This window comes from Schistocerca piceifrons, chromosome 9 (assembly GCF_021461385.2).
Source record: "Schistocerca piceifrons isolate TAMUIC-IGC-003096 chromosome 9, iqSchPice1.1, whole genome shotgun sequence".
Lineage (NCBI taxonomy): Eukaryota > Metazoa > Arthropoda > Insecta > Orthoptera > Acrididae > Schistocerca > Schistocerca piceifrons.
The window spans coordinates 201,358,981-201,385,405 of NC_060146.1; the positions used below are offsets into that span (position 1 = coordinate 201,358,981).

The following is a 26,425-nucleotide window of genomic DNA, read 5'->3' on the forward strand; positions in this document are numbered from 1 at the left end:
CAGTATTATAATTCTACTCTTGAACCTTTCTTTTATTTCTATCATTGCTTCTTTGATGTATAGACTGAACAGTAGGGGCAAAAGACTACATCCTTGTCTTACACCCTTTTTAATCTGAGCACTTCGTTCTTGGTCTTCCACTCTTACATACAAAGTTTTTCTACAAGCAGTGGATAATCTTGCACTCCATGTATTTAATCACTACGTTCTCCAAAATTTTCAGCTATAAATATGCAGATGCTATAAACATAAGTTTGCCTTTCTTCATTACATCTTCTAAGGTAATATTCATAGTGTCACTATTACCTTACATGGTCCCTATATTTCTCTGGAATCCAAACTGTCCCTGCTCAAAGTCAGCTTCTGCCAGTAAAATATTCATATGAAATAAATTTCAGCTAGAAAAGCTGAAATGGTTTTAAAATGTAGGTGTAAAATGCAGACTGATAATAGCAAGGAAAGTTTTTCTGTAAAAGAGAAATTTGATAACTTTGAATATAAATTTAAATGTTAGGAAGTCTTTTTGTGAATATTGTAGGACCTTGATAGGTGCGTTACTGTTTACGTTGTATGTAAATAATCTAGTAGAAAGCATCGGTAGCTCTGTAAGACAGTTTGCAAATGATGCAGTTGTCTATAAGAAAGTAGCAATGCCGGAAGATAGTATCACTTTTCAGAATACCCTACAGAGGATTGATGAATGGTGCAGGTACTGACAGTTGAACCTTGAACATCAGTACATGGAATGTACTGCACATACATGGGAACAGAAATCCACTGCTGTACTATTACACTACTGATGACAAATTTCTGGAAACAGTAGACACCATAAAATATCTGGGAATAACTGTCCAGAGCAACCTTAAATGGAGTGACCCCATATAACAAAGGGCAGGAAAAGCAGAGGCCAGACTGAGATTCATAGGAAGAATCTTAAGGAAATATAATTCATCCATGAGAGAAGTGGCTTACAATGAGCTTGTTTGACCAATTCTCGAGTATAGTTCATCAGTCTGGGATCCTTACCAAATAGGGCTTATAGAAGAAATAGAGAAGATACGACAAATAATCGTGCATTTTGTCACGGGATCATTGTGTCGGTGCAAGAGGATTACAGAGATGCTTAACAAACTCCATTGCCAGACATTACAAGAGAGGAGTTATGCATCACAGAGAGGTTTACTATTGAAATTTCGAGAGAGCACTGTCTGTGAATAGTCAGATTGTAGTGTCCTGTGATCAGCAGGAGAGAACTAATGATCAAGTTTGAACACACTTTATTTAACTAAAACTCCTTCTTGGTGTGCACTAATTTCCAAACTCAAGAACAACAAGAAACACAATAATTCTTGTACAGGACAATGGAAGGAAATAATACCCAAAATACTACGCTACACAATTACAAAGTGGCGTTATGCCCAACAGGATAAAACTTTCTACAGAAAGACTATGGAGAGTGTCTGCAGAGTAGAGCCGGTGTAGGTATTGCTCGGAACTGTCCTAGCTGTAGGTGCACACTGCCGGTCTGGCTCTGCTGGTGTGCTTATAACACTGATTCTGCAGAGTGCTGCACATATTTACATTAGTTCCAACTAGTGGATGTCCGTCACATGGCTTTACACGAAGTAGTGCCATGTTTATGCGAAAAGTCTGTTGATGTTTACATTCACTGGCGATGTTTTGATCTGAGCTCTTGAAGGGAGGTCGGCAGCCCACCTTGCTTGTCTGTTGTCCAGGCCCTACATCTGATAAGGGGCTGCTACGATATTTCTTCCCCTGGAAAGAGTTCACTGCTGTGTATACAAATGTCTGTAGGAGCGGGGGCATCCCATTCGACGTCCATAGGTTCGTGGCCATCAGGGACTGAAGATGGCGACACAGCATGGGTAGCTGACAGTGGCTGAGGCGGGGCAGAAGGGGAGGTTCTGTCAAGGGGCGGCAGTCGACAGGCACCGGCAGCTCCCCAGAGAGTCGTGGTCTACCAGACAGGGGCTGAGCTAGTTGAGGTGCTGGTTGGCGGTGGAACCGTCGGCCTCCCAGAAAGATGTCATCGCCTGGCCGCAGATCTTGGTGACGGCGGAAGGGGCCTAGCGTGCCCATGGATGACAGAAGATCCACACCCAGACCGCCTGCTCGACGCAGAAGGAGTGCACCGGAGTATGGGCGGGAGGGTGAGATGTCTCGGGAACAAGAACAGTTAAGAGAGAGTGGAATGGTTGACTGTTAAGTATCTCCACTGGACTTTTACCGGCATGCGGGGTGGCGTGGTATGTAGCCAAAAAAAGTACAGCCTCCTCCAGCACGTGATGGCTCAGCAGCTTATCAAGTTGAGTCTTGAATGTCCGCACAAAATGTTCAGCCCGGCTGTTTGATGCAGTGTGAAATGGGTTGATGTGGACAAGGGATATCCCATTGGCAGCACAGAATTGCTTAAACTCAGTTGAAGGAAACTGTGAACCGTTATCCGTAATTATCATTTTGGGGAGGTCCATGATAGCAAAGAGGTGCCGGAGAATTCTGATAGTCTCAGCAGAAGTGGTGTTGATCATGCGGGATATGTAAGGCTATCTTGACCCAGAATCGATCAGGATGAGTCACTGGGATCCATGAAATGGTCCTGTGAAATCCAAGGGGAGACGTTCTCATGGTGCAGTCGCATCTGGCCACGAAAAATACTGGCGCACGGGTGCTGCCTGATGTGTTTGGCGTATGGTGCAGGTCGACATGAGGGAGGCAATGTGTTTATCCTATCCATGCCAATAAAGGTGTAAGCAGGACAGCTGTTTGGTGAAGATGATTCCCCAGTAGCCAGCGAGGAGGAGGTTGAGGACACGGCGGTGCAATGCATGTGGTATGACCACCCAGGGAACATCTGATTCACTATGCAAAAGAATGATGCGACTGCAGAAAAAGAGACTGTGCCGATGATCCCAAAAATGTTGGACTTCTGCATTGCAGATGTTACAAAGGCTGTTCAGCCAACCTGCAGTGGTTTTGTAGCAGAGAGCTTGCAGTATCGGATCCTGAGCAGTGGCCCCCTGGACTGCATAGGTATCAAACGGAAGTGCATCCAAATCTGCGTCCACACCTTGTTCCACATGGAAACAAACCAAGGGGGACGTGTCAAACTCACAGTCCGCTCTGGCAGGCAGCTGGGAAAGGAAATCGGCATTTTGGTGCCTTTCAGAGGTTCAATAGACAATATCAAAGTCGAACGTTGCCAGGACGAGTGCCCAACGCTGAAGGCAGTACACTATCCGGGTGGGCACTGCGGCACCTGGGTGAAACAAAGAAACCAAAGGTTTGTGGTCAGTATGCAGAGTGAAATGATGACCATAAACAAAATCGTAGAATTTCGTTAGGGCGAAAACCAGTGCCAAAGCTTCATTTTCAATTTGACTATATTTGGTTTGAATGTCAGTCAATTTTTTGGATGCAAAAGCCGCCGGCCTCTAAATGCCAGTTACTACTTGCAAGAGGACTGCACCCAGGCCATAGTCTGATGATGCATTGGCAGTGACGATGAGGGGCAGGGAAGGGTCGTAAGCAGCCAGACGAGGAGGTCAGGAGAGAGCTGACTTGAGACCTACTCTCACACCGCATTCCAAACCCAATGCACACCCTTGCACAACAGCCCAGGCAGGGGTGCGGAAATCTCGGCGGGCTAGGGTATAAAATACTGATGATAGTTAATTTGATGCAGGACGGATTGCAGTTGCTTCACATTTGTGGGAGGAGGCAGGTTTTCAATCACCTCGACATACTCGTTCAAGGTGTGTGGGTCACGGGCATCAATCGTGAACCCGAGATAACTGACCTTGCGTGCAAAAAAGTCATACTTTTCTTTCCAGCAATGCAGGTTAGGCTTGGAAAAAACTTGAAACAGCCTATGCAGCTTGTCCGCGAGGTCCACTGTGGATGATCCACCGACGATGACCTCGTCCAGATAATTTGCCGCACCGAGCACCTGACTTGTGAGATGTTCAAAATAATGCTGGAAAATGGCAGTGCCAAATGGGAAGTGGTTGTACCAGAAAAGGCCACACGGTGTGTTGATAACTAGGATCTGCTGCGAGTCCTTGTCCAATGGCAGCTGCAAATAAGCATTGCACAAATAAATTTTGGCAAAAATGGTTGAGCATGCAACACATGTGAGTATGTCATCCACTGATGGGATACGGTAGGCATTGATGGCGGACTGAGAATTTACCATGACCTTAAAATCGCCACAGATGCGTAGAGTACCGTTTGGCTTTTCGACTAACATGATAGGTGCTGCCCAGTGACTGTGCATGGTGGGAGAAAGAATGCCTTCATCTTGTAAGTGATGGAGTTCCACCTGGAGCCTGTCTCGGAGTGCAAAGGGGACCAGGTGGACCTTAAAAAAACAAAGGATAGCAGAGGGAAGAAGCTGAACATGTGCGGTGAAACCCTTCACACCTGGCATGGACGATGAGAACAATGTTTCATAGTTGCTGAGCAACGGGGTGAGAAGGGTATCCAAGGAATGGATCGAAACTGCCTGTACCTCTTCCTGCACTGACAAACTCAGATGATCAAAAATGTCCACACCCAGAAGGTTAGTAGTGCTGGGGGAGCCAACCACCAAAAACTCAGTGGTGAAGGATCGGCCATTGTAGGAGATTTGTGTTGAAAAAACACTGTCGGCTGGTATATGGTGATTGCTGAAACTATGCAAGGTGCGAGTGTATGGAGACAAAGCTGGCGAGCCCAAGCATTGTTTATGTGGCACCATGCACAATAGAAACGGAAGATGTCATGTCAGTTTGGAAGACCGCAGGGATATACAAGACCTCCAAGGTAAGGAGAAAACAGGCTCCCGACTGGGAAATGATGGAGAATACTTGTTCACCAATGGAATGTGAGGCTTCCAGGTCCTATGGTGACTATTTGGGACTAACCTGTGCTTCTGCAGGAAGTGTGGCATCTACACAATGTTTCTGCAAAGCCTGACACACAATGGTGATATGGCCTGTTTGGCTGCAAGCCATGCATCTTGCTCGCCGTTGGTGATTCTGGAAACAGTCCGGACATGAAGGAAAATGTGCGAAAGACTTTGTCCCGTGTTGTACCGATGGACAGACAAGAGTCCCATTCGGTCGCTAGGCATCTGGCAAACTGTGAAAACAGCTGTATCAAGATGCGGCGTTGTAGCCAGTGAGATTGTTCAAATGCGCAAATGATCGGCAGACAGGTGTTGAGGGACGGATCCTGTAAATTCAAAATATCAGCCTGAAGACCCTCATCTGGCGCGTGAAACACCACCATATCGCGAATCAATGATGAGGCATAAGACTGCTTGCAGGCACACCAGAATTTGCAATTGCAGGAGAGACCCTGGAGCATTGCAATCCATGCCTGATATGTCTGACCTGGGGACTCTCAACAAGAAAAGAAAGTCTTATGGGCGGAGATGACATGTATTTGTGAGTACTCAAAAAGGCAGCCCTTAGTAAGGATAAAAACGAGAGATCTCGAGGTGACTGCTCAGGGTTCAGTTGTTGAATTAAATGAGACACCTGTGGACTGACTGTTGCTAAAAGAAAAGCCCGACTTCAATTTTCGTCTTGGATCCCACATGCCAGTAAATGTTGTTCCAACCGTTCGGCATAATTTGACCATGGTTTGACAGACCTATCGAAAGCCGGAAACGTTGGTGGAGCCACATGAAAAGTATTCAATTTACCCATGATGGAATTGGCTGTGAGTGACATCTTGCAACGCTGGGGAGTGAGGGCAACGTTACGACCTTGTGAGTGCTGCCTGAATCTGCTGTAGAATTTCCGTCAAGGACTGAAGAAATTCCTCTAAGAAAGCCATTTTGATTGAAAATGTAAGTTTTATCCTTATCACCAATAACTGTAGTGTCCTGCAGTCAGCCGGAAAGAACTAATGATCAAGTTTGAACACACTTTATTTAATTAAAACTCTTTCTTAGCGTGCACTAATTTCCAATCTCAGGAACAACAAAAAACAATAATTCTTCTGGTGGCAAAATCCAGATAAGAGTACTATACAATGAAAAGAAATAATAACCAAAATACTACACTACACAATTACAAAGTGGCATTATGACCAACAAGGTACAGCTTTTTACAGAAAGACTGCGGCGAGCGTTTGCTGGGCTAGAACTGACATGGGTATTGGTCGGAACTGTCCTAGTTGTAGGTCCATACTGCCAGTCTGACTCTGCTGGCTTGCTTATAACACCGATTCTGCGGAGTGCTACAGTTAGTCACACTAGTTCCAATTGATGGATCTCTGTCACATGGCTTTTCACAAAGTAGTGCTGTGTTTATGCAGAAAGTCTGTTGATGTTTACATTCACTCGTGATGTTTTGATCTGAGCTGTTGAAGGGAGGTTGGTAGCCCACTTTGCTTGTCTACTGTATGGGTCCTCTAACTGATAAGGGGCCGCTATGACACAGACCCCAGATTGGTTCCTCCCACATACATCTCACGGAATGGCTGCGATGAGAAATTTTGAGAAATTAGAGCCGATGCAGAGGCTTCCCAACTATCATGATTTTATCGCACCATTCACAAGTGGAACATGCGAGTTAGTGGTTTTAGAAGTATCCTCTGCCAAACACTGTAAGGTGAAGTTACTGAGTATTGATGTAGATGCAGATTTACAGAAGTGAAACATAGATGATCTGTAGATCTTGTATAATTAAATTTTCCTTGAGACATATGAGTCACAACTTTCTCTACAATAATGATAGAAGCTGAAGAAACAAATTATAGATTTTAAACAGTGCAGACAAGAATAGAATATAAGCTTTTGAAATCTGATAGGTAGATCAGATGTAACTAATGAGGTGGTACTGAATCAGAGAAAAGAAATTTATGACACAGCTTGACTGATAGATAGGGATCGGGTGAAAGAACTTCGCCTGAGACATCAAGAAATAATTAACATGCCAATGGAGGGAAGTGTGAGGGATAAAAATTATAGGATGAGACTTAGGTTTGGCTTATGTAAACAGGTTTAATTGGATGTAAGATGGACTAGCATGAAGATCTACACGAAACCAGTCTTCAAACTGAAGGCAACACATTTTATTTTGACCTTCTTTCTCTTTTTGAAAATGTTACCTTTTTGCTCAGACAAAGAAGTTACCCAATGTGAAAAGTGCATTGCTGCCTTTGAAACCAAGGTCTGCCAAAGTACCTGTCACCCATCTCGTACTTCTATTATTTTTGCTGTTTTCAGTTTCCTATATTTATTGTGATGAAGAAACTTTTGAATTTTCCAAAAGCTAGAGATTTTGTCGTGCTTTCTAATTACTATTTTTGTATCTTTATCAGTGTTCTCTCTGATAGAGATAGGAGTATTCTCATCTTAATTGTCTAAATCTTAGTGTTTAAAATACCCCTGTCTTAGGAGGAGCAGAGATTTATTTCCCATTTCAATCATACTTGGTTAGGTTTTGCATGGCTTCTCTAAATCATTTGAGGCAATGATAATTCGTTAAACCAGGACAAATCCTTTCTTTCAACTGGTAAAATAGGCACTATTTTTGTGACTCTTTGCTTGTGTCCGTGTTGAATGATTGGCCATGAGCAGTTGTATGCACATCTGCACAAATCAAACTAGATTGCTGTATAAATACTTTTAAATGCAGTAATACATGCTCCATTATTTCATCCTAGTAATTTAAAATATACATGCAACAGAGTCTGTAGGTTAATAAGTGGACTGCCACAATGAATAAAAAATTCTCAGATTTCCAAGCACATCAAGCAATTAAAATTACATGAGCTTTCGGCCAAGCACTTCTTGGCTATTGTGAAATGATACAATCACCAATGGACTGCTGATACACCCCTCGTATATACTGGTTGCCAGCTGTGACCTGACTGGTGCTTGCGGCATTGCCAAATGTGGCGCTTGATGCGCCCATTGCGCGATCGCTGGATCCCATGCTGTGTTGAGTTGCAGGCCACCACCTCTAGTTAGGGCGTTGTTAGTGATATTTATGTACATGGCTTCCTTAATTACACAATCTCAGGAGCCATTAGTGTGAGCCACAATGTGTGCGTCGTCATATTTTATCCGGTGTCAGTTTTCTAAACCATGCTCAACTAAAGACCATTTCTCTGGGTACCATAGGTGATAAAACCTCTTGTGCTTCTTTCTGTGTTGCTCCACAGTGCATAATGTTTGTCCGACGTAAGGCTGGCCACATTCACAAAGTATCTTGTAGACCCAAGGTGTTCTGAGACCTGTTTCATTTTTAACTGGCGGATTTTTGTCGGAAGCCTGAAGATTGATCTGATCTTGCGCCTTTTCAGCAGGTGGCTTTCCGGTCCAACACGAGCCACAGAACAGCAAGAAAGCAAGTTTTTTCTCCTGCTCCTCATCAGCGGTCTTATTGCACTCGTACAGGAATTGGAAGAATGCCACAAGTACTGTGGATAATGGCGAAGGGACACTGCATCAGTAGTGTGTGGATAAGTTGAGAAGAATTTGGGTGAGGCAGGAAGTGTGCTAGCATAGTATGTGGAGTTGCAATGACCACTGTGTCTGGATGGCGCAGTGGTCAGCACAGCTACCTAGTAAGCAGGAGACTTGCCTTTGAATCCTGGCCTGACACAAATTTTCAACTTTCCCCTTTTATTTAAATCAGTGCCCACTGGCGGCTAATATTATTAATTCCTTTGTGTCTTGATTGATTCATAATGGCTGCGGGATAGAAATTGTCTCTCTTCCATGGGACATGTCCGAATTGTCAAAAATGCCACAAATGATCAGGATAGTGGGCAAAGGACATTACATCAGCAGTGAGTGAGTGTGTGGATAAGTTGAGAATTGAGGTCCAATGGGAATCCTGCTAGGGTAGCCCGTGCATTTGTGACGACAAATGTGTCCGGATTGCGCAGTGGTCAGGTCATCTGTCTAGTAAGCGGGAGAACCAGCTTTTAATCCCGCTGATGGCATGCAAGTACAGATCAGTGTGGATGGGTTTTCTTTAACTTTTCATTCAATGTTACTACTGTGAGCCTTTGCATTCTTACAAAGTTTCACAATGTTTGTAAATAAGTGATGCCATGTCCAGTATATGTTTACTAACTGAGCCATTTCTGTTTTCAATAGGAGTTCCTGGCACTTTTCAGTAGTAGCTGTGAGCAGGAGTATGTTCCTCCAAATTGTATCTACATCAAAGAAGAAGATTTGGTTACTGAGGAACTGGTAGTGAAGGTATGTAATGATTCCTTTGCCTGCCAACCATGTATTTTGATGGATTTAATTAGATTGTTACTCAAATCAAGTGAAGTGTACAGGCAACTCGGCATCTGACACAGTACACCCACCCACATGAGACATCTGTTTTTAATAATAACCTCTGAGAATGCATATAAAAAATAAAGGGAGTGAAACGTGTGCTGATAATATTCGAAAATTTTTCATTAGCAGTCATTATGTAACGGCAATCGTGGTCAATTTTAATGACTGAGCAAGTAACAACAGTAATGAATAAAGATCTTATACAATATCTAGGATCTGTAAGATGCTTCAGAGATGACAAGATACAGGTTGTAAGATGACAAGCTACGGATGTAATTTTTAAACCTAATGTTTTGAGTAGTTAGGGTAGAAGAGTTGTTTATGTTTACCAGTTGATAAAACAGTAGCTACTGGAGCATACTTGAGACACTGAGTTAAAAACTACAATAAACTGCACAACGTCATTTCTGTGATTTTTGTCAGCGTGAATACTTTATGGTATATTTTTGAGTTTCTGAATGAGTTGCAGAACCTTTTTGTACAAAAGAGAATTGCATCTAAGTTAGTAATCTGAATACACAATGTTTAAATATGCAGTATTTAGACTTCACTGAAATTTGTGCATGGAGAAAGAGGCATGAAGAAGAGGAAGATACACAGGTGCTGAAGGGGCGAGAAAGTGGACACAGATAATGAAAATACTGTTTGTCTCTGGACTAGTAACATAAAATACACCATTTGTTTTCACCGTTTCACTTCACTTTAACATTACTGATACACTTGTGGGCACAAAGGCATGCATACATCTTATTTGCCCAGAAGCAAGCTAGTGAGGCTTTGCTCTGTGCAATTTAAACTGTGCTTCATGCAGTCAGTACAGAGCTGCTCGTTGTGTGAAGTTCCATCTTAGTTTTTTTTTTTTGTTTAATCAAACAGTGCAAAATCCGGGATGGAATGTAACAATACCAGAGAAGTAAAGTTGCTACTCACCATATAGTGGAGATGCTGAGTCGCTATAGGCACAATAAAAAGATTCACACAATTATAGCTTAGCCTGATTGACCGAAAGCTATTATTTTTTTGTTTGTTTGATTCGGGTATGGGAGCTTTACAGAGAGAACGCACTTGATTCTTCATTATTAAATAACTTGACCATGTGCCTAACACAAACATGTTTTTTATACTTTCCAAAGGTTAGTTTCTCACTTATGAAATGGAAAAATAGTGCTTTAAAATAATAACAGTGCAGATCAGTATTACTTTGTTTTATTGTTCCTGTGGCTTATAGTACACTACCTAACAGTTCCAAAATTTATCCACTCTTCTGTTAGCATTAAGTTTATGTCAGCATTCATACTGAAGTAACCATGCTTTGTTTCATTTCTGCATTAATTAAACAGGTAATCACTGATCTTTTACATATCCAGTTTAAATCCCAGTATATTCCAGTAATGAAATCACTAATCATCAACTGCAGCACCATTTCATTCACAGTTTTCAGTAAAAATTCTGCACGCCTTTCTGTGAATATACGGAATCTCACAAACATGCTGACGTAACACTTTCAACTCTTAATTATACTCTTTAGCAAGTGCTTAATACTATTTGTGCTGATGCTGTTCCAACTGCTCTCTACGTAACCCAAATGATGACACTCTGCACACTGACTGGCCATTAGTGCTCGGTCATTGTTGGCGTTAAGTTGCAAGACAATGCCCCCGCCAGAGAAAAGACACACTCAGCTTCAAAAATTCCAGAAGCCAACAATGAGTGAGGAATACAATATCAGTATGTCATAACACGAAAGATGGCATTATTCCTTAAAACAGTTATGTAACAAACCTCACAATGTGTGCCGAACTGTTGCTCAGACCTGGACACTTTCCTTTCACAACATGTGTATTTGCTCTAATAAACATACAGAGTAAATACAGCTGTTGAAAAACAAAAATATGAAGTACAACAGGCTGCTACTCACTGTGTATCAGTGTTCGATAGCTTAGTCCACTTTTGAATGTGCCCATCTGCCGCTCAGTGCCACCTGTGTGTGGTGAATAGCAGTCTATTCTAATTTGTTTTATTGTAGTTGATCCTGGATTTTCCATTGCTTCATGTTTTAAAAGACACTGATTAAAACCCAAATTATATTTGTGAAACATTTTAGATACATACCATGTGAAAGCTTTGTGAGACATGGCAGTTGTATTTCCACAAATGTCAAGAATAGGACATCCTGAACTGTATAGAAAAATAACACTGCTCCATTGTGGCACTTTTGTGAAAAGAAATACACAGAATTTCCACTGAAGTTGTTTGAAAAATAAAAGAAGTGAAATCTGCACGGAAGCCAAACATAGAGCCTTTTATTTTTTACTTAGTCGCAGAGGCAGTTTTTTATACTAAGATGATACTGATGATCAATTTTGCAACTGAGGAGTGACAATTGACACACAAAACTATAATAAAATCCATATATTTAAAAAAGCTACAAAAACATATTTCTTAAATAGTACATACTGGTACTACTATACGGCCAATGATTGTACACGAAGTATAAGTTTTTTGTCATCTAAACCTGTCTGTAATAATGTGACTGCATTTATGAAGTTTGTGACTATTTCATTTTGTATCTCTTTATATTAAGATGGTACATTGAGGTGAGAATGATACGCTCATATACAGATGGCAATATTAATCACATGCACAAGGTGTAAAAGGGCAGGACCTTTTCGGAGCTGTCAGTTTACTCAGGTGTTTCATGTGAAAAGGTTTCTGACGTAATTATCATCACATTACGGTAATTAAGACTTTGAACATGGAATAGTAGTTGGAGCTAGGCAGTTCAGACATTCCATTTTGGAAATTATTAGGGAATTCAATCTTTTGAGATCCAGTGTCAAGAGTGTACTGACAATACCAAATTTCAGGCATTACCTCTCACCACAGGCAATGCAGTGGCTGACGGCCTTCAGTTAATAATCAGGGTCAGTGGCGTTTGCGTAGAGTTGTCACTGCTAACAGACAAGCAACACTGTGTGAAGTAAGTGCAAAAATCAGTGTGGGACATACAATGAACGTACAACGAAATTTGGCGTTAATGTGATATGGCAGCAGACAACCCGTGTGAGTGAATTTGCAAACAGCACAACATCGCCTTCAACACCTCTCCTTGGCTCGTGACCATGTCGTTTGGGCCCTGGATGACTGGAAAACTGTGCCGCAGTCAGATGAATCCCGATTTCAGCTGGTAAGAGCTTATGGTAGGGTTTGAGTATGACACAGACCCTAGGAAGCCATGGAACTAGACGTGGCCACTGTTTCTATGTTTCGATACAGTGTATCGATACGTGGAACTGTTTCAGTGTTTCGGAACGGCTGTGGTTCACTGTTTCGAAACAGTGGTGTTTCATTCCGCCCCTGTCTCGGATATCCGGACCAGATTCGATCTCGAGCCAGACACAGAAACTGTATCGTTGTTTCAAAATAAAGCTGTTTCAGTCCAGCTGTGCTTGGAACGGACTGATTGTATCGAAACAGTGATGTTTCATTCCGCTCTGTGTCGGACAAGATTCGGGCTCGGCACAGGTACTGAAACACAACATACCACTTTGTGAAACACTTTCAAGAGTGTCGAAATCGTTTTGACAAGCAGTAGCATGAAGCTTAAGATATCCAAAAATAAAGCTTTGTTTCTAGATGACTGTCCTATTCCGAAATGGCGTAACATTTGCTTTATGAACATTAACCAAACAATAAAACAGCGCATACTATTCACATTCAAAATAATAAATATGTGAAAATCATTCAGTTAAATTACACTTTTTTTTTTAATATAACATACGTTTCTCTGTTCAAGTACAGTAATCATATTAAGAAACGCAAGTAAGCCTAGAACATTTTGAATAAAAAAAAGGCGTAGAGTGACAGTTTTTATACATATACATAAATTTAATGTAGGTATAATTGCAAGCAATCTGTTTGACATATCACTGATAGTGTAATGGTGAACGGGAAGGGCTGGGAAGCATGGTGAATTTATAGTTACGGTTCGAAACACCTTGAAAGACAAAAAATTTTCTGTTATATTTTGTTATTTATTCGAATTATTTGGCATTATTTGTGAGTCTATAGTCACTGTGCCTATTATCCACAATGATTCCCTTTGTGTGCATGGGAATTAGCAGGATGGGTATATTCCCATACTAGCGGAATGTGGGAATCCCAGTACCATATCCGTTGTTTCTGCAGTTCGCTCCCACCTCCAGTTCCGTTCGTGGTGGTTCTTCTGTCTTCAGCTATGGCTGTCCTCAGCCAATTGAAAAGTATGAAAGTCACACGACATGAAAGCAGCGCATTTGCTGCATGAAATACGAAACTGCCAAGACGCCTAAGTGATAGTTTCATACTTTCTGCGATATGATTAGCGCTCTCGCACCTCATTTGTGTTTATATGGACATACCTATACAGTAGACATTCAAGGTGATAAAATGTCTAGGTTTATTAGATTACAAAACACAAACTGTTTCACTGTTTCGAAACAGCGTATCTAAACATTACATTGTACTGTTTCATTTGTTTCGAAACAGTTACGTGTTTCAGTTTGCCCATCTCTACATGGAACCAAGTTGCCAACAAGACACTATGCCAGCTGGTCATGACTCTGTAATGATGTGGGCTGTGTGTACATGGAATGGACAGGGTCCTCTGGCTGGAAATGGTTGTGTTCAGCTACTTGAAAACCATTTGCAGCCATTCATGGATTTTATGTTTCCAGACAGAATTTAATTTTTATCCATGTCAATGTGCCATGTCATCAGGCCAGAATTGTTTACAACTGGTTTGAAGAACATTCTGCACAATTCAAGCGAATGACCAGGCCACCCAGATCACCCAACATGAATCGCATCTAATATTTGTGGGGCATAATTGAGAGGTCAATTAGTGCACAAAATCTGGCACCGGCAGCACCTTCGCAGTTATGGAGAACTAAAGAGGTAGCATGGCTCAATATTTCTGCAGGAGACATCCAACGACTTATTGAGTCCGTGCCACATCAAGTTCCTGCTCTGTGTCGAGCGAAAGGAGGCCCAACGTGATATTAGAAAGTATCTCAAGACTTTTGTCAGCTCAGTGACTGTCAAGTATCTTTGTGCAAATGATCTGTGCAAGCATAAACTAAGTAAGAGCATTGCCTCAAAAGTCAAGTGCCATAAGTCCTGGTCTGTCAAAAAATTTTGACTTTTCAGGAAGTTTCGGCATAATTTTGTGTGTGTGTGTGTGTGTGTGTGTGTGTGTGTGTGTGTGTGTGTGTGTGTTTTCAATATTACTCTAAGATAACGCATGTTGGGACTGGCTGTATGGATACAGCCGAAGGGCAATAAATGAAAACATTTTATATGTTAGCTGCCTGGCAGATTAAAACTATATGTTGGACCAAGGCTCGACCTCATGAACTTTACCTTTCACGCGCCAGTGCTCACTGTTGTGTTAAACAAGCATGACTCACAATCCATCCTCACAGATTTACTTCTGCCAGTGCCTCGTCTTCCAAACTTCACAGAAGTTTCCCTGTGAAGCTTGTGGGACCAGCAGTCCTGCAGGAAAGTTTTAGCCACAGCCTGGATGGTAGAAGATGGGGTGCTGGCAGAAGTAAAGCTGTGAGGAAGTGTTGTGAGTCGTGCCTGGATAGCTTAGTTGGTGGGATCTTGCCTGTGAAAGGCAAAGGTTCTGAGCTCAAGTCTCAGTCCAGCACTCAGTTTTAATGTGACAGAAAGCTTCATATCAGTGCACATTCCACAGCAGAATGAAAATTTCAATCTGGAAATATTGTATGTTTTTTAAAACTTGTGTGTATCTGATGGTAAGAAGTTTGCCATGTTCTACTTTGTAAAAGCGGATTTGAAAAGGAACTGTGTGTATTCTGCCATGTAATTTTTGTTGCCATCACAGCACTATTATTATTATTATTATTATTATTATTATTATTATTATTGTTATTATTTTAGGATCCTGAGGATGAAGAAGTTGATGTTGAAAACATTGACGATCACCTACAGGACGGTGAAATGAAAGATGTTCAAGAGTTCCCTCACAATGTGATGGAACCCCTAGTGCAAGTAGAAACGTAAGTTGTGCCTTACTTAAAAATGGAGATCTTAAGATTAGCTAGAGGATGTGGCAAAAAGCAGACCAATTTAGCTATAGTGAAGCAGGCTGAGGAATATATTGTAAAACATTTTCAGTGACAATAACGAAACCCTTGTGTACTGCCATTTCATGCACTGTTCATATTTGAAAATGATTATTTTATAGGTGGCCACAGTTATTACAATGACACTCAGACGATCTGCAATACAAATTATCGTGGAATGTTCAAAAATCTGTAGAGGAATATTCCAGATTTCGGCACTAATGGGTCTTGCGATTCCGCAGTCATTTGTAGACATCAAGCATATACCCTGTGTTTTGGGAAACCCGAAAAAAGTATTCACAGACCAGTAAGTCAGGAGATCTGAGTGGCCATAAAATGTCCCCATTCCTCAAAATGATGTGGTTACTAAACACTCCGCACACTACCACCATTGAAATTTTAGCACAGTGAGATGTAGCACCATCTTGCTGAAGCTAATGTTCGTTTGCAGGAAACTCTTAAAGTTCATGTGCAAGGAATGTGTCTAGCTTGGCCCATACCACTGAGATGTGACTGTGACTCTGATTGCTCGTCCATTTTCCTCCACAAAAAGAAAGGGCTAATTGTGCCCACTGAAGGGACAGTGCACCACATTATGACCTTCTGGCTGTGTAAGTGGTGTTGACAGAGTTCACAAGGATTATCCTTGCACCAGTAGGCCTGACATTAGTTTTGTTTGTTGACATAAACACTGAAGTGAAAATGTGCTTCATCACTCATTCTTAGGAAATTTAAGAAGCCTTCATTGTTCCTAATTTTAGTCAACAGATGGTCATCTACTTGTCAGGATTTCATACTCACTTTCATTTAATTGTACCACAACCTGTTCCTTGTACAGTTGCAACTTGAAATCATTCATAAAATTTTATGCACTCTGTGACTGCAGGGTGTATACGACCCGGGAGGTCCAGGAAAAACCCGGGAATTTTTTCATCTGGGAGAAAACTGGGGAAAACCCGGGATTTTTTTAGAATTCCAGGAATTATTCATTGTTTTAGTTTACAGTTAAATTTTTATAATTTTTGACTGGTAAGAACCAATACTATAACAAAGGATATTCCATCGTAGCTGCGCAAGCACAGTGATGCCTGTTATCTGGCGCGCTGTGGCAACTGCTGTAACGAACCTATTTCTAACAGGTCACAGGAAAATATTGCAAATGCTGGTTTGAAAAGCGTTACATTCAAAGTAAATTTCTTTTTATGCAAGATGAACTATGTGCGAGAATGTACAATGAATTTCTTAAATGACTCTCATTTAAAAATCAACTCTTTGATGACGAGTCATTTAGAAGAATTTCGAGCACAGAAGATCAGACATTTGTCGTTATTAAAAATTTTATTGGCACATTTGTGTGATATATCTTAAAGAGTAACATGCGCAAAAAAGATCAACATTACGTGTGAAAGCTTAGCTTCTCTTGCAGCTTATTAATCTTCAAGAACAGTATTATATGTGAAAGCTTTGCTTTTCTTGTAGCAACACAATGTATATTAATTTAAACCATTAACTTTTCCTGATTGTGTGTTCGCGCTACTTAACAGTGTTGTTGATATTGGCTGACTACATCACTTGCCCTATGCTCTGAATATCCGCTGTTGTCGGCTGGTGAGATCACGTGACATAAGCTATGACTGGCTTACCGAAGTGCATCGTAGCCTCGATTTCAATGCTTCGGAAAGTAACATGCGGTATTTGGTGGAATTCGAATTCATACTTTTATAATACAAAAATGTGCAGAGTACATGTTGCTGCACAACAAAGATCTTTCCAAAACGTGTTCTTTTTCCCCTGAGTTTCGTTTTCTAAAGTGCCAGGAAATTCTACACTAGTGAATAAAACCATAAATAATCAAAGGATTGATACATTTTACAGTTCTGAGGGAAAGTATACAATCACTTAACACGGTAAAAGTGTATTTTCACCCGGGAGACAGTGTATTTTTAACCAGGAAATCGGGAAAAATCCGGGAATTTTTTTTCCTTGTCCGCGTATACACCCTGGACTGGACGTTCCCACTACTGCTGCAGTTTCTCTCACAGAGGGCTTTGGACTATCGGTTACAACATTTTGCATCTCCTCTATTCGTTCCTGTAAGCGACAACTTCTGGACCTTCCTGGTGATTTCATGTTAAGTGCACTTTCTGTTGCTTCAAAGTTTTCACTCTTCATAGCTTATTGTATGTGTCGATACAGGTTCATTCCGTGGAAGATTGAAATAAATATAGCGTTCCTGTCTAACAGCGGCAGCACAGTCACTGTTCTTGTAAAAGGCATTCACAGCCACAGCACATTCACGCCTGCTCCAGCACTCCATCTCAGCAAATGGCATATCTACCTGAAATGTACGACAAACATTCTTTCTTGACAATACTATCATTCAACTTTTAGAGATTAATTAAAACAGCCCATTTTTCTGCTGCATTCTCTATTTACATAATTTCTTCTTTATCGCATCTGGAAGAACAAAACAAAACTGTTGATAGACAGTTAAATATTTTCGAAAAAGGTGTGCATTATTTTGCAGATTTCATTTTTTAAACATTTTTGTTTGCTTTCTGTAATGCGTTATTCCTTGATCGCTTATATGAGTTTGCCATGCATGAGTGAATTTGCCCTGACTGGCCATGGATATTTCAACCGGATTCTTGGATACTTGCAGTCCCTGCCTGTGTGTTAGTGGCGGCATCACCTTAATACCATACCTGCAGTTCTCAGGACTGGTGGTACAGCCTTGTAGCAGGTACGCATGTGTGCAGACCCTGCGACAGGCCACAATGCTCTGGGGACTCTGCCGAGTTGGTTTCTGCCCACAAACTGGGTTCCATCGCTCTTGCAGCATGCGAGTGTCTCATTATTTATTTGCTCCATTTTATTACAGTGCCTTTCCTCTCCTTTTCTTTTTAGTACGTCTGCAATTGTGGTGAAGGAGTGGGCCAATGAACACACAGAAAAACCTATTGAATTGTACCGTGAAAGACCTTATTTGTGGAAAATCACCCCTGAACATTACACTTAAAAATATAAAAAACAGGGCATACAAAGAGATTCCTGACAATCTTTTAGTAATTATTCCAAATGTGGACCAAGCTGAAATAAAAACAAAGATACATAATTTGAGATCCACATACAGAAAAGAGCTAAGGAAAGTTGAGGCCTCTGAAAGAAGTGGGAAAGGGGAAGATGAACTGTACAAACTGTCGTCATGGTGAGTGCCAATAAAAAGTTTCTTATACTACATTGATTATTGTACAGTATTACGCATTTCTTACATCGTTTATCTTACAGGTATTATGAGTTATTGCATTTTACAAAATAACAGGAACACCCTCTTGCAAGCTTATCAAAGCTTGGAAGTTCTCAGGGGATTGCTGACAATTCTGAATGCAGTGTGGAGAGAAACGAAGAGAACTTTGATGTTGATGTTAATGAGCCAATTGCAGATAGTGAAAATGAAGGAAGTAGGACACAGAACAAGACAGGAAAACATGAGCAGGTAGTGAGTATTTCATTAGAGTCAGTTTATTTCTGAAATACTGCATCATGTCTACAACTTACTTTACATCTTCAACCACCTTAAACTACAGACATTCTTTAAGGTAGCTTTTTAATAATTAACACATAGGAAAGTGCAAAGTTAAACTTTTCTTTCATTTATCATTTCATCCTGCCAAGACACTCTTCCTCTATTATTATAAAAAAAGCAGGTACTGCTCTCAGTTTTTTATAGCATCTGAAGCATGTAATTGAGCTACGGTGCGGGACCGCAGTGGTGCTAAAAATTCATTTCATTGACAGCCCTCCACGAACAAAGCTCTACTCCATGAGTGACTGTATTTTCTCAGTCAACAACCTGAGGGTTGCAGTGTGCAGTGCTCAAACACATCAAACAATTATTCAAAGTGCACACTGCCATAACAACATATTTAATCTTTTGAGGTTCAGTGCTAATGCTTGTGTACAAAACCTAGACACCATTGGCTCAAAATTATTTTCTGCATTTCTCACAAGTGATGAGCTGTAGAAAACACATCTTTCATGATGTTTGACTGAGCATATGGTTTCAAAACATTGATATGCAAAGCAAATGCCATATCCCCTAAAAATGGAAAGTTTAGTCCTTTATCTGTCTCTTTGTTGTTTGGAAAATTTAATGCTCCTGATTGTTAAGCATTCATAAAATGTCATAGCTTCTGTGACATTTCCACCTGATATTCTTTCCATTTTTCTCATATCAACAAATATAAACTAATAGTCAGCACTAAGAATAGCCATCAAAACGATATCATAAATTTTCTTATAATTGTAGTACATTACTTCAATGTTTCTTGCTTTCACAATTCTTATGTTTTCCCTATCAGTGAATCCTCCACAATTTATCACCTGCCATTTCTTCATGAAATTATGTGCATCTTTTTTTCCGTTTTTTGTGTTGTCTCATTGTCACTGTAGGCTTGTACCATGGGAAGCAAGTAGAGGATGTTGTTTGGTGGCTGGTATCATTTTCTTAACACAAACTGCGTGCATGTGTTAATAGAGTTCCTTATTTACACAAACAAAGAGCTGCTTAACTTAAGCTTCCTTGTGCTGTGGTACAAGGTCTTCCATAATAGTCCACATTAGCTTCACTGATAGTGAAGTACAATTCCACTGTATACACTTCTCTGGTCGCTAGGTGCTGACTGACCCTGAGCTAACTGCGACTGCAACTCCCTCTGGGCTGCAACTGATGTCTCGACTTGTGGACTCACTGGATGACTGGCCTAAAATCGATCTTCTCACAACCCCTTTGCCGCCTGGTGTGCTGGCACCAGCTGACGCCAGCACACCATTCATTTTTTATATGAGGCAGCTGAAAGAAGAAATGTCCCCAAAAGTATATTCTGTAGACTCGTGCAGATCTATTATTTGGTTTCCAGTTTTTCAAAGCACAACAAACGAAGAAGAAGCGGACTGAAGAGATGGAGACAGACTTCGCCACATTCATGAGAGCATGCGCTACGGCTCTCAGTCATCAAGCACGGATGACTGCAGTGCTCTTGGAAACTACGTTTCAGCAAAATTGTGTAAAATGGAATCAGGAATCAACTCTCAGACAACACAGATCTATATGAAAGACCAGCCGTGAAAAAGTTTTAAGTTTCCTTGCATTCCGAATATGCACAATTCACTCAGTGCATCTTATGGATCATCCCACACTGATTAGTCAACTTCTTTGTCAATATATAGTGACTCAAGTTTTGGGCAGCAGTGAAAAAAATTATTCCATTACCAAAATTGTTGTTCTCCTTTTGTTGTGTTGAAATTGGTACAACATTAGCTATTTTAAAACTGTTCTACATTCATGCAGGATTTGGTTAATACTGGGTGGTTATAATTAAGTGCAACTAATCACAGAAGTCCAGTGTGGGTTGTAATTATTGCATGGTAGTGTAGCTCGGTAGATATGCTAATGCATAATGCGGAACTGATTTATGCTGGGGAAAAAGAAAAAAAAGTTCAAATTTTGGCCACCAGGTGCATATCTATTGGGTTTGGGTGATTTGTAGGAGGGGACCAAACAGTGAGGTCATTGATTGCATGCATATCCGTCACTGTTCAGTGCTTGTATGACAGTACAACATCCCTGCTGTCATTTGACAAGCTGTAATGTGAGTGAACAGTACAGCTATCGAGAATACAGACTGTGCGCTGTTAGTGAAACTGTTGTGTGTGAACAGCAACAATTACTGTGCTGCATTGAGAGAGTATTGCCAATTAAAAGGTCTGAGAAGAGACCCAATGTCATTAAGTCATTTAAAGAAGTTTATAATGAAATTCAAGAACATGGGTGAGCTTGGTGTAGTACCTGGAAGGGGAAGGTGTCATATCCCAGTGGAAGTTATTGACAAGTTTGCTGTTGCTGTAACTGACTGTGCAGCACGTGCCCCAAGTAGTCCTAGTGCTCATGCAGTCTCATGAGAATTGTCCATACTATGGTCAACAGTGTGAGAAGTTTTGTGGCCTGTTTTACATTGATACCCATACAACATCCAGACAGTGCAGCAGCTGAAATCTCACGAATCACTGTAACATTCTGAAACTGGTCTTTGGTTTCTGGAACGGATCAAAGATGGTGACATGTGGCCAGGAAGTATTCTGTGGAGTGACAAGGCTCATTTTACACTACAGGGTGCACTGAATACACAGAACTGACAAATGTTGGGTGCTTTTACACCAGACATTGTGCAGGAAGAGCCATTGCACTCACCATATGTGACTGTGTGGTGTGGATTCACAAGCACATTTATTCTTATTCCATTCTGCTTTCAAAAGAATAGAGCCAGAGGTCCTGTCAGATGTACCTCGATGGATGCATGTGATCGAGACCTCATACAGTAGGCGATTCCTGCTTTGGAAGAGTGCAACTGTGTGGAAACCTTTGTTTTCATACAAGATGAGTCAGCTCTTCATGTCGCTCACCCAGTTTAGGATCTGCTCAATGCAGCCTTCCACAAACGTGCTATATCCAGAAGTTTTCCAGAGGCATGGAGTGCAAGATCGCCTGATCTAAATCCGTGTGACTTTTGGCTCTGATGATAACTTAAAGAAAATATTCACCAAGGACACATTTGATCTATACCGGGTTTGAAGACCAGTATACAGAAACACATTGCTCAGAGTCCACCGGAACTGCGGTGACCAACTGTTGATAATGTCGTTTTACAAATGACAGGATGCTGCAATGTCTCCAGTGCTCATATTGAAAAAATTGTCAGCACCAGTTTATAATAAAATAAACATTATACTTTTCTCACTTGTTTGGTCTTTTCTGCACACATCCTGTTCATAAACCATTACATATAGAAACATTCCTAGACACGTTTCTTGCACTGATAGCACCAGATTTGCATCTGGTGGCCAAATCTGGGACTAATTTCTTTTCAACGCTAATCAGTTCCACATTATCGCAGTAGATTATCTACCAAGTTTTGCTGCCATACAATATTTGCAGCCCACACTGGACCTTAGTGATAGCTGCGCTAAATATAACGACCAGCACTTTTCCTCTTTGGAAATTTATTGTTTGCCTTTACTTATATTGTTATATGTATGTTCACTGTTTAATACAGATGCACTTTGCTTTCTAAATTTTATTGCGTCTATACACTTACCTTCATGTATTTATCCTTCAAGGTCTCGTGAACAATGCGATCCTTGTTTTTAATTTTAAATCCTCATAACTCCAACTGGTAGCTGTATATCTTAAGTGATTGGGCAGTCTTTGTTGTGGTAAAATAGTTACATGCATTACAGTATCAACACGGGGCTCATCACTTTTAAAAGTAAAAAATAGCAATAAAGTACAAATGCTGCATTTGGTGCTATATGTCAACTAATGAGTGCTAACAAAAATTAAAAGCACTCACTGAAAAGTGTGTCAAAGTTATACTGGCTCATTCTTAACCCCCAAGCAGACGCACCATTTCACATAACACAAGAGGGCGCGGTGCGCACTTTCTTCTCATATAAAGAACAGCCATCTTTGTTACCAAGCTAAACATGTTTGAACGAAATCACAGTTTTTAATAGTTCAATTAAAAAGTGAGAAAATAAAGTTACATTATGTGAGCTAAATCACTGTTTAATTAACAATAATAAAATAATCTCTTCCTTATATAACTCTGTTGCCGCGTGCAAGTGTTACTGCACAGTAATGACCCACTGAAAGCACTAAACAGGGTAGTTGCATCAGATCCTTCCTCAAGACTCCCAGACAAGAAAAAAAATAGTGTATTCAGGTGTTTTCATTCCAATGAAATGATTTAAAAGTCAATGTCACACAGGATATTAATGAGGTCAGCTCTGAAAATATTTTATGGCTACTTACAAGATGCCATTTGTCTTCCAAAATATTAAAAATATACCTTACCCCCCAGTCTAGTTCTCTCCCTACCAACTATTGCATGGGTACCATTGCTCTGAATTGCTGTGCTTGCACCACATCCTGGATTTGCACATAAATCATCTGCTATGGGCAGATGGGCATGGTGCTAGATTTGATGGGCGAGGTCTACACATTAGTGGTATATGACGGGCCTCAGATTGGAAGGATGCAGATCTGCCAGAGATACGTGCGGAACTAGCCCGCGAAAAAAAAAGGAAATAAAGAAAAATGGAAATGAAATTAAAGAATTTGAAAGACCGCTAAAATGCACCATTTTAGTCATGTGATACCTGTGATATCACTGACTAGCATGCTGCTCCAACTGTCGTAAAGCTCATTCACAGTGATATTTGATTTTGGAATTTATGTTTTGGAAAATGTGGTAACAAATGATGTGTAGTACCACATTTACAAACATATCTATAAAAACTCCTGAAAGAGTGTTTTTGAGTGTTCCAAATAATGAGAATATGTGTAAAGTGTTGTTGCAGCTTGCTCATAGAGATCCAAATGAGACAGTGTTCACTATGTGTGTTTATTTCTGTGAGGATCATTCTGATGTAAGTAAATACTCCACGGAAACACAGTGTCGTTTGTAGTGTAATAGGCTATATGCTGGGCTGCTAATGTAATGTTTGCGAGATTGATCCTGATCAGAAGCAAGTTTTTCCTACTTAATATTGCTTCTTTCTTAAGTTTACTTTATTCATAAAACAGTTATGTAAGAACTTTAAATTCGGTATCATATTACTTTTAATATCAATTTTCGTTTTTTAGCTTTATTTTACAACTGATCAATTTGAGACGAATCACAAAGATGCTGTTAAGAAACTGTATTTCATGCCCGATATAGCTATTATTCTGAAAAATCGGAGAAACGATTTGACAATTTCCGATCATGTCGTCCTTCTCAAATAAGTCCTTGAAGATAATGATTTGCTGCTTTCACCTGTCTCCATTGAGCCTGTTATATAGCTGTGTGGTTTTGACAAAGAGATAAACTGAACATTTGGAACCTACAAGGAAGTGTACTAGACCATTACAGTAAAATGAAAGTTGGTCCTTTCTAAACACTTTTAAATCTCTATATTTTTTCAGTTGCAGTTAAGTATGTGTTAGAACAACAGATACTTTAAGGTTCTGCTGCATCAACTGAGTATTTTATGGGCATAATTTTGCAGTGGTTTAAATTAATGACCTGGAGGAACAGAAAAACTGCAGTGTGTAAAGCTGTTGAAGGCAAACACAATGATGCTCTGCAGCTCCTCGAGTGTTGTTATGTTGTCTGAATACCTGAAAATTGAGAAAAAAGATACATACAAGAAAGTTGGAGTTCTGACAACAACTACAGCAATTAACAATCAGAATTATTTTTTGAATGAAAAAAATACACTGTGTTTTATTGTGTAGGCTTTTACAAGTTGCCCTGGAAAACATTTTCAGCATTAACGAACACATAATCCAGTTCCAGATTCCCTCAGTTGTAGGACTATTCTGTGACTTATTGCTGTGTGACAGTACATTCGTCCTAGTCACCATACAAAGCAGTTTTCAGGCTTCCTTTTTCCAAAACGTAAAAATCTGTGTTGTTTTTGAAGAACAAAGAGACCATGCATAAACTTTCAGAAGATTTTAGGGATTCAGCGTCAGCCTTCATAAATTCCTTTCCTTTGCTCCTTAATAGTTGTAAATGGGTTTTCCATTACTAAATAACTAAACTGTTTGCAGAAAAAGTGCAGAAAAACACTAGTAACTTCAGCTAACACTTCTGTAACACATGTATAGCTTTGTCTCAGTCCTAGCTTGTGATGTCATCATAGCTACATCCACTAACGTAGCATTTTTGATCACATGACCAGATCTTGATATTTAATTATTTTTTAAGCTCTAATTACATAAAATAAGATATTTTGTGAGAATACTGATCAAAAATGCTATTTGAGTGTTATAATAATTCAGAATAAGAACAATCTGAACCATATTTTTAACATAGGAAAACAGTTGGGGAAACAGATGATAATGACAGTGCCCTCTGTGAAGTGACATCAGAATGTTAAGGTTTGGAGGGGGAGGAGAGGGGTGGGTTCCTTGTGAGGTTTCTTTGTGTCTCACATGCAGCTTCGAACAGCTTCATCTTTCCAAGAGCACAACTACCAACTGTTGCGCAGTGACATTTTTTGCACTGTTACTAAACTGCAGTGTCTCTCTCTACCTTATAGGGGGATTCCCCAACTTATTGCATCTGGATAAATTCGAAGTTTTACAAATTATCTGCCTAACAGGGGTAAGATTATATACCCTGTTTGATGATTACAATTTCCTTGAAGTAATTACTACACATTTCTACTGATGCAATGTACACAGAAAAACAACAAAGTAGCAGTAATCAGGTTGATTCAAACGTCATGTCCCATGCGACAAAGTCTACATTGATGATTTAGTAGTCTTGACCCATAAGTCAAAGTCGAATTCAGGGGTGTGACAGGAACGATTGTTTGAAGCAAAGAAGTCTAGTAAGCATAGGCTCTAAAATACCTTAAGAGCTGTGAGCACTCCTTCATCTTCAATACTGCAAAACACTTCCTTTCTACTGAACAGTTGCTCGTAGCTTTTAAGTTATGAATTTTAGAGCCATCATTTACTACACTTTTGCTTCAGATGATCGCTCCTGTGGGATATGACTTTTGGATCACCCTATAGAATCAGTAAATACAATAAACTGTATTAGATAAATAAAATGACATTTAATAAAGCTGTATTAGCTGTGTACATTGGCAGTGTATTACATTACAAGATTTCCAGGCAAAAGTGGCTTCATGTCAGGGGCAGAGTCCCTTTCCACGACTTGGAAAACACCAAATACGTTGCGAAATTCACTCACCTTTGAAAAGAGCATTAAGGAAAGATTGGCCCATTGGCCCATTCTCTTCGGACAGAACGAAGCTTCCTTCCCCCCAGTACTGGAAACAGTTCCTGACTCTCACATCATACGTAGTACACGCTCACAGATGCAAACAGGAAATGATGTTAAAGGGTGTGTGATGTGTTTGATAA

General features: G+C 40.3%; 1 protein-coding gene across 7 annotated transcripts in view; it reads left to right on the plus strand.

The window, feature by feature from the left end:
- Positions 1–26,425, plus strand: part of LOC124717311 (gastrula zinc finger protein XlCGF57.1-like) — a 119,068-nt gene that overhangs the window by 22,479 nt on the left and 70,164 nt on the right. For 3 of the 7 annotated variants that reach the window (XM_047244140.1, XM_047244142.1, XM_047244141.1), the window contains exons 3-4: positions 9,122–9,226; positions 15,260–15,378. In XM_047244140.1, the coding sequence (XP_047100096.1) occupies positions 9,122–9,226; positions 15,260–15,378 (224 nt within the window). Of the gene's footprint in view, positions 1–9,121; positions 9,227–15,259; positions 15,379–18,351; positions 18,653–18,732; positions 18,944–26,425 lie in introns of those variants that run through there. The other 4 variants (XM_047244137.1, XM_047244139.1, XM_047244138.1 and 1 more) reach the window with 3 other exon arrangements.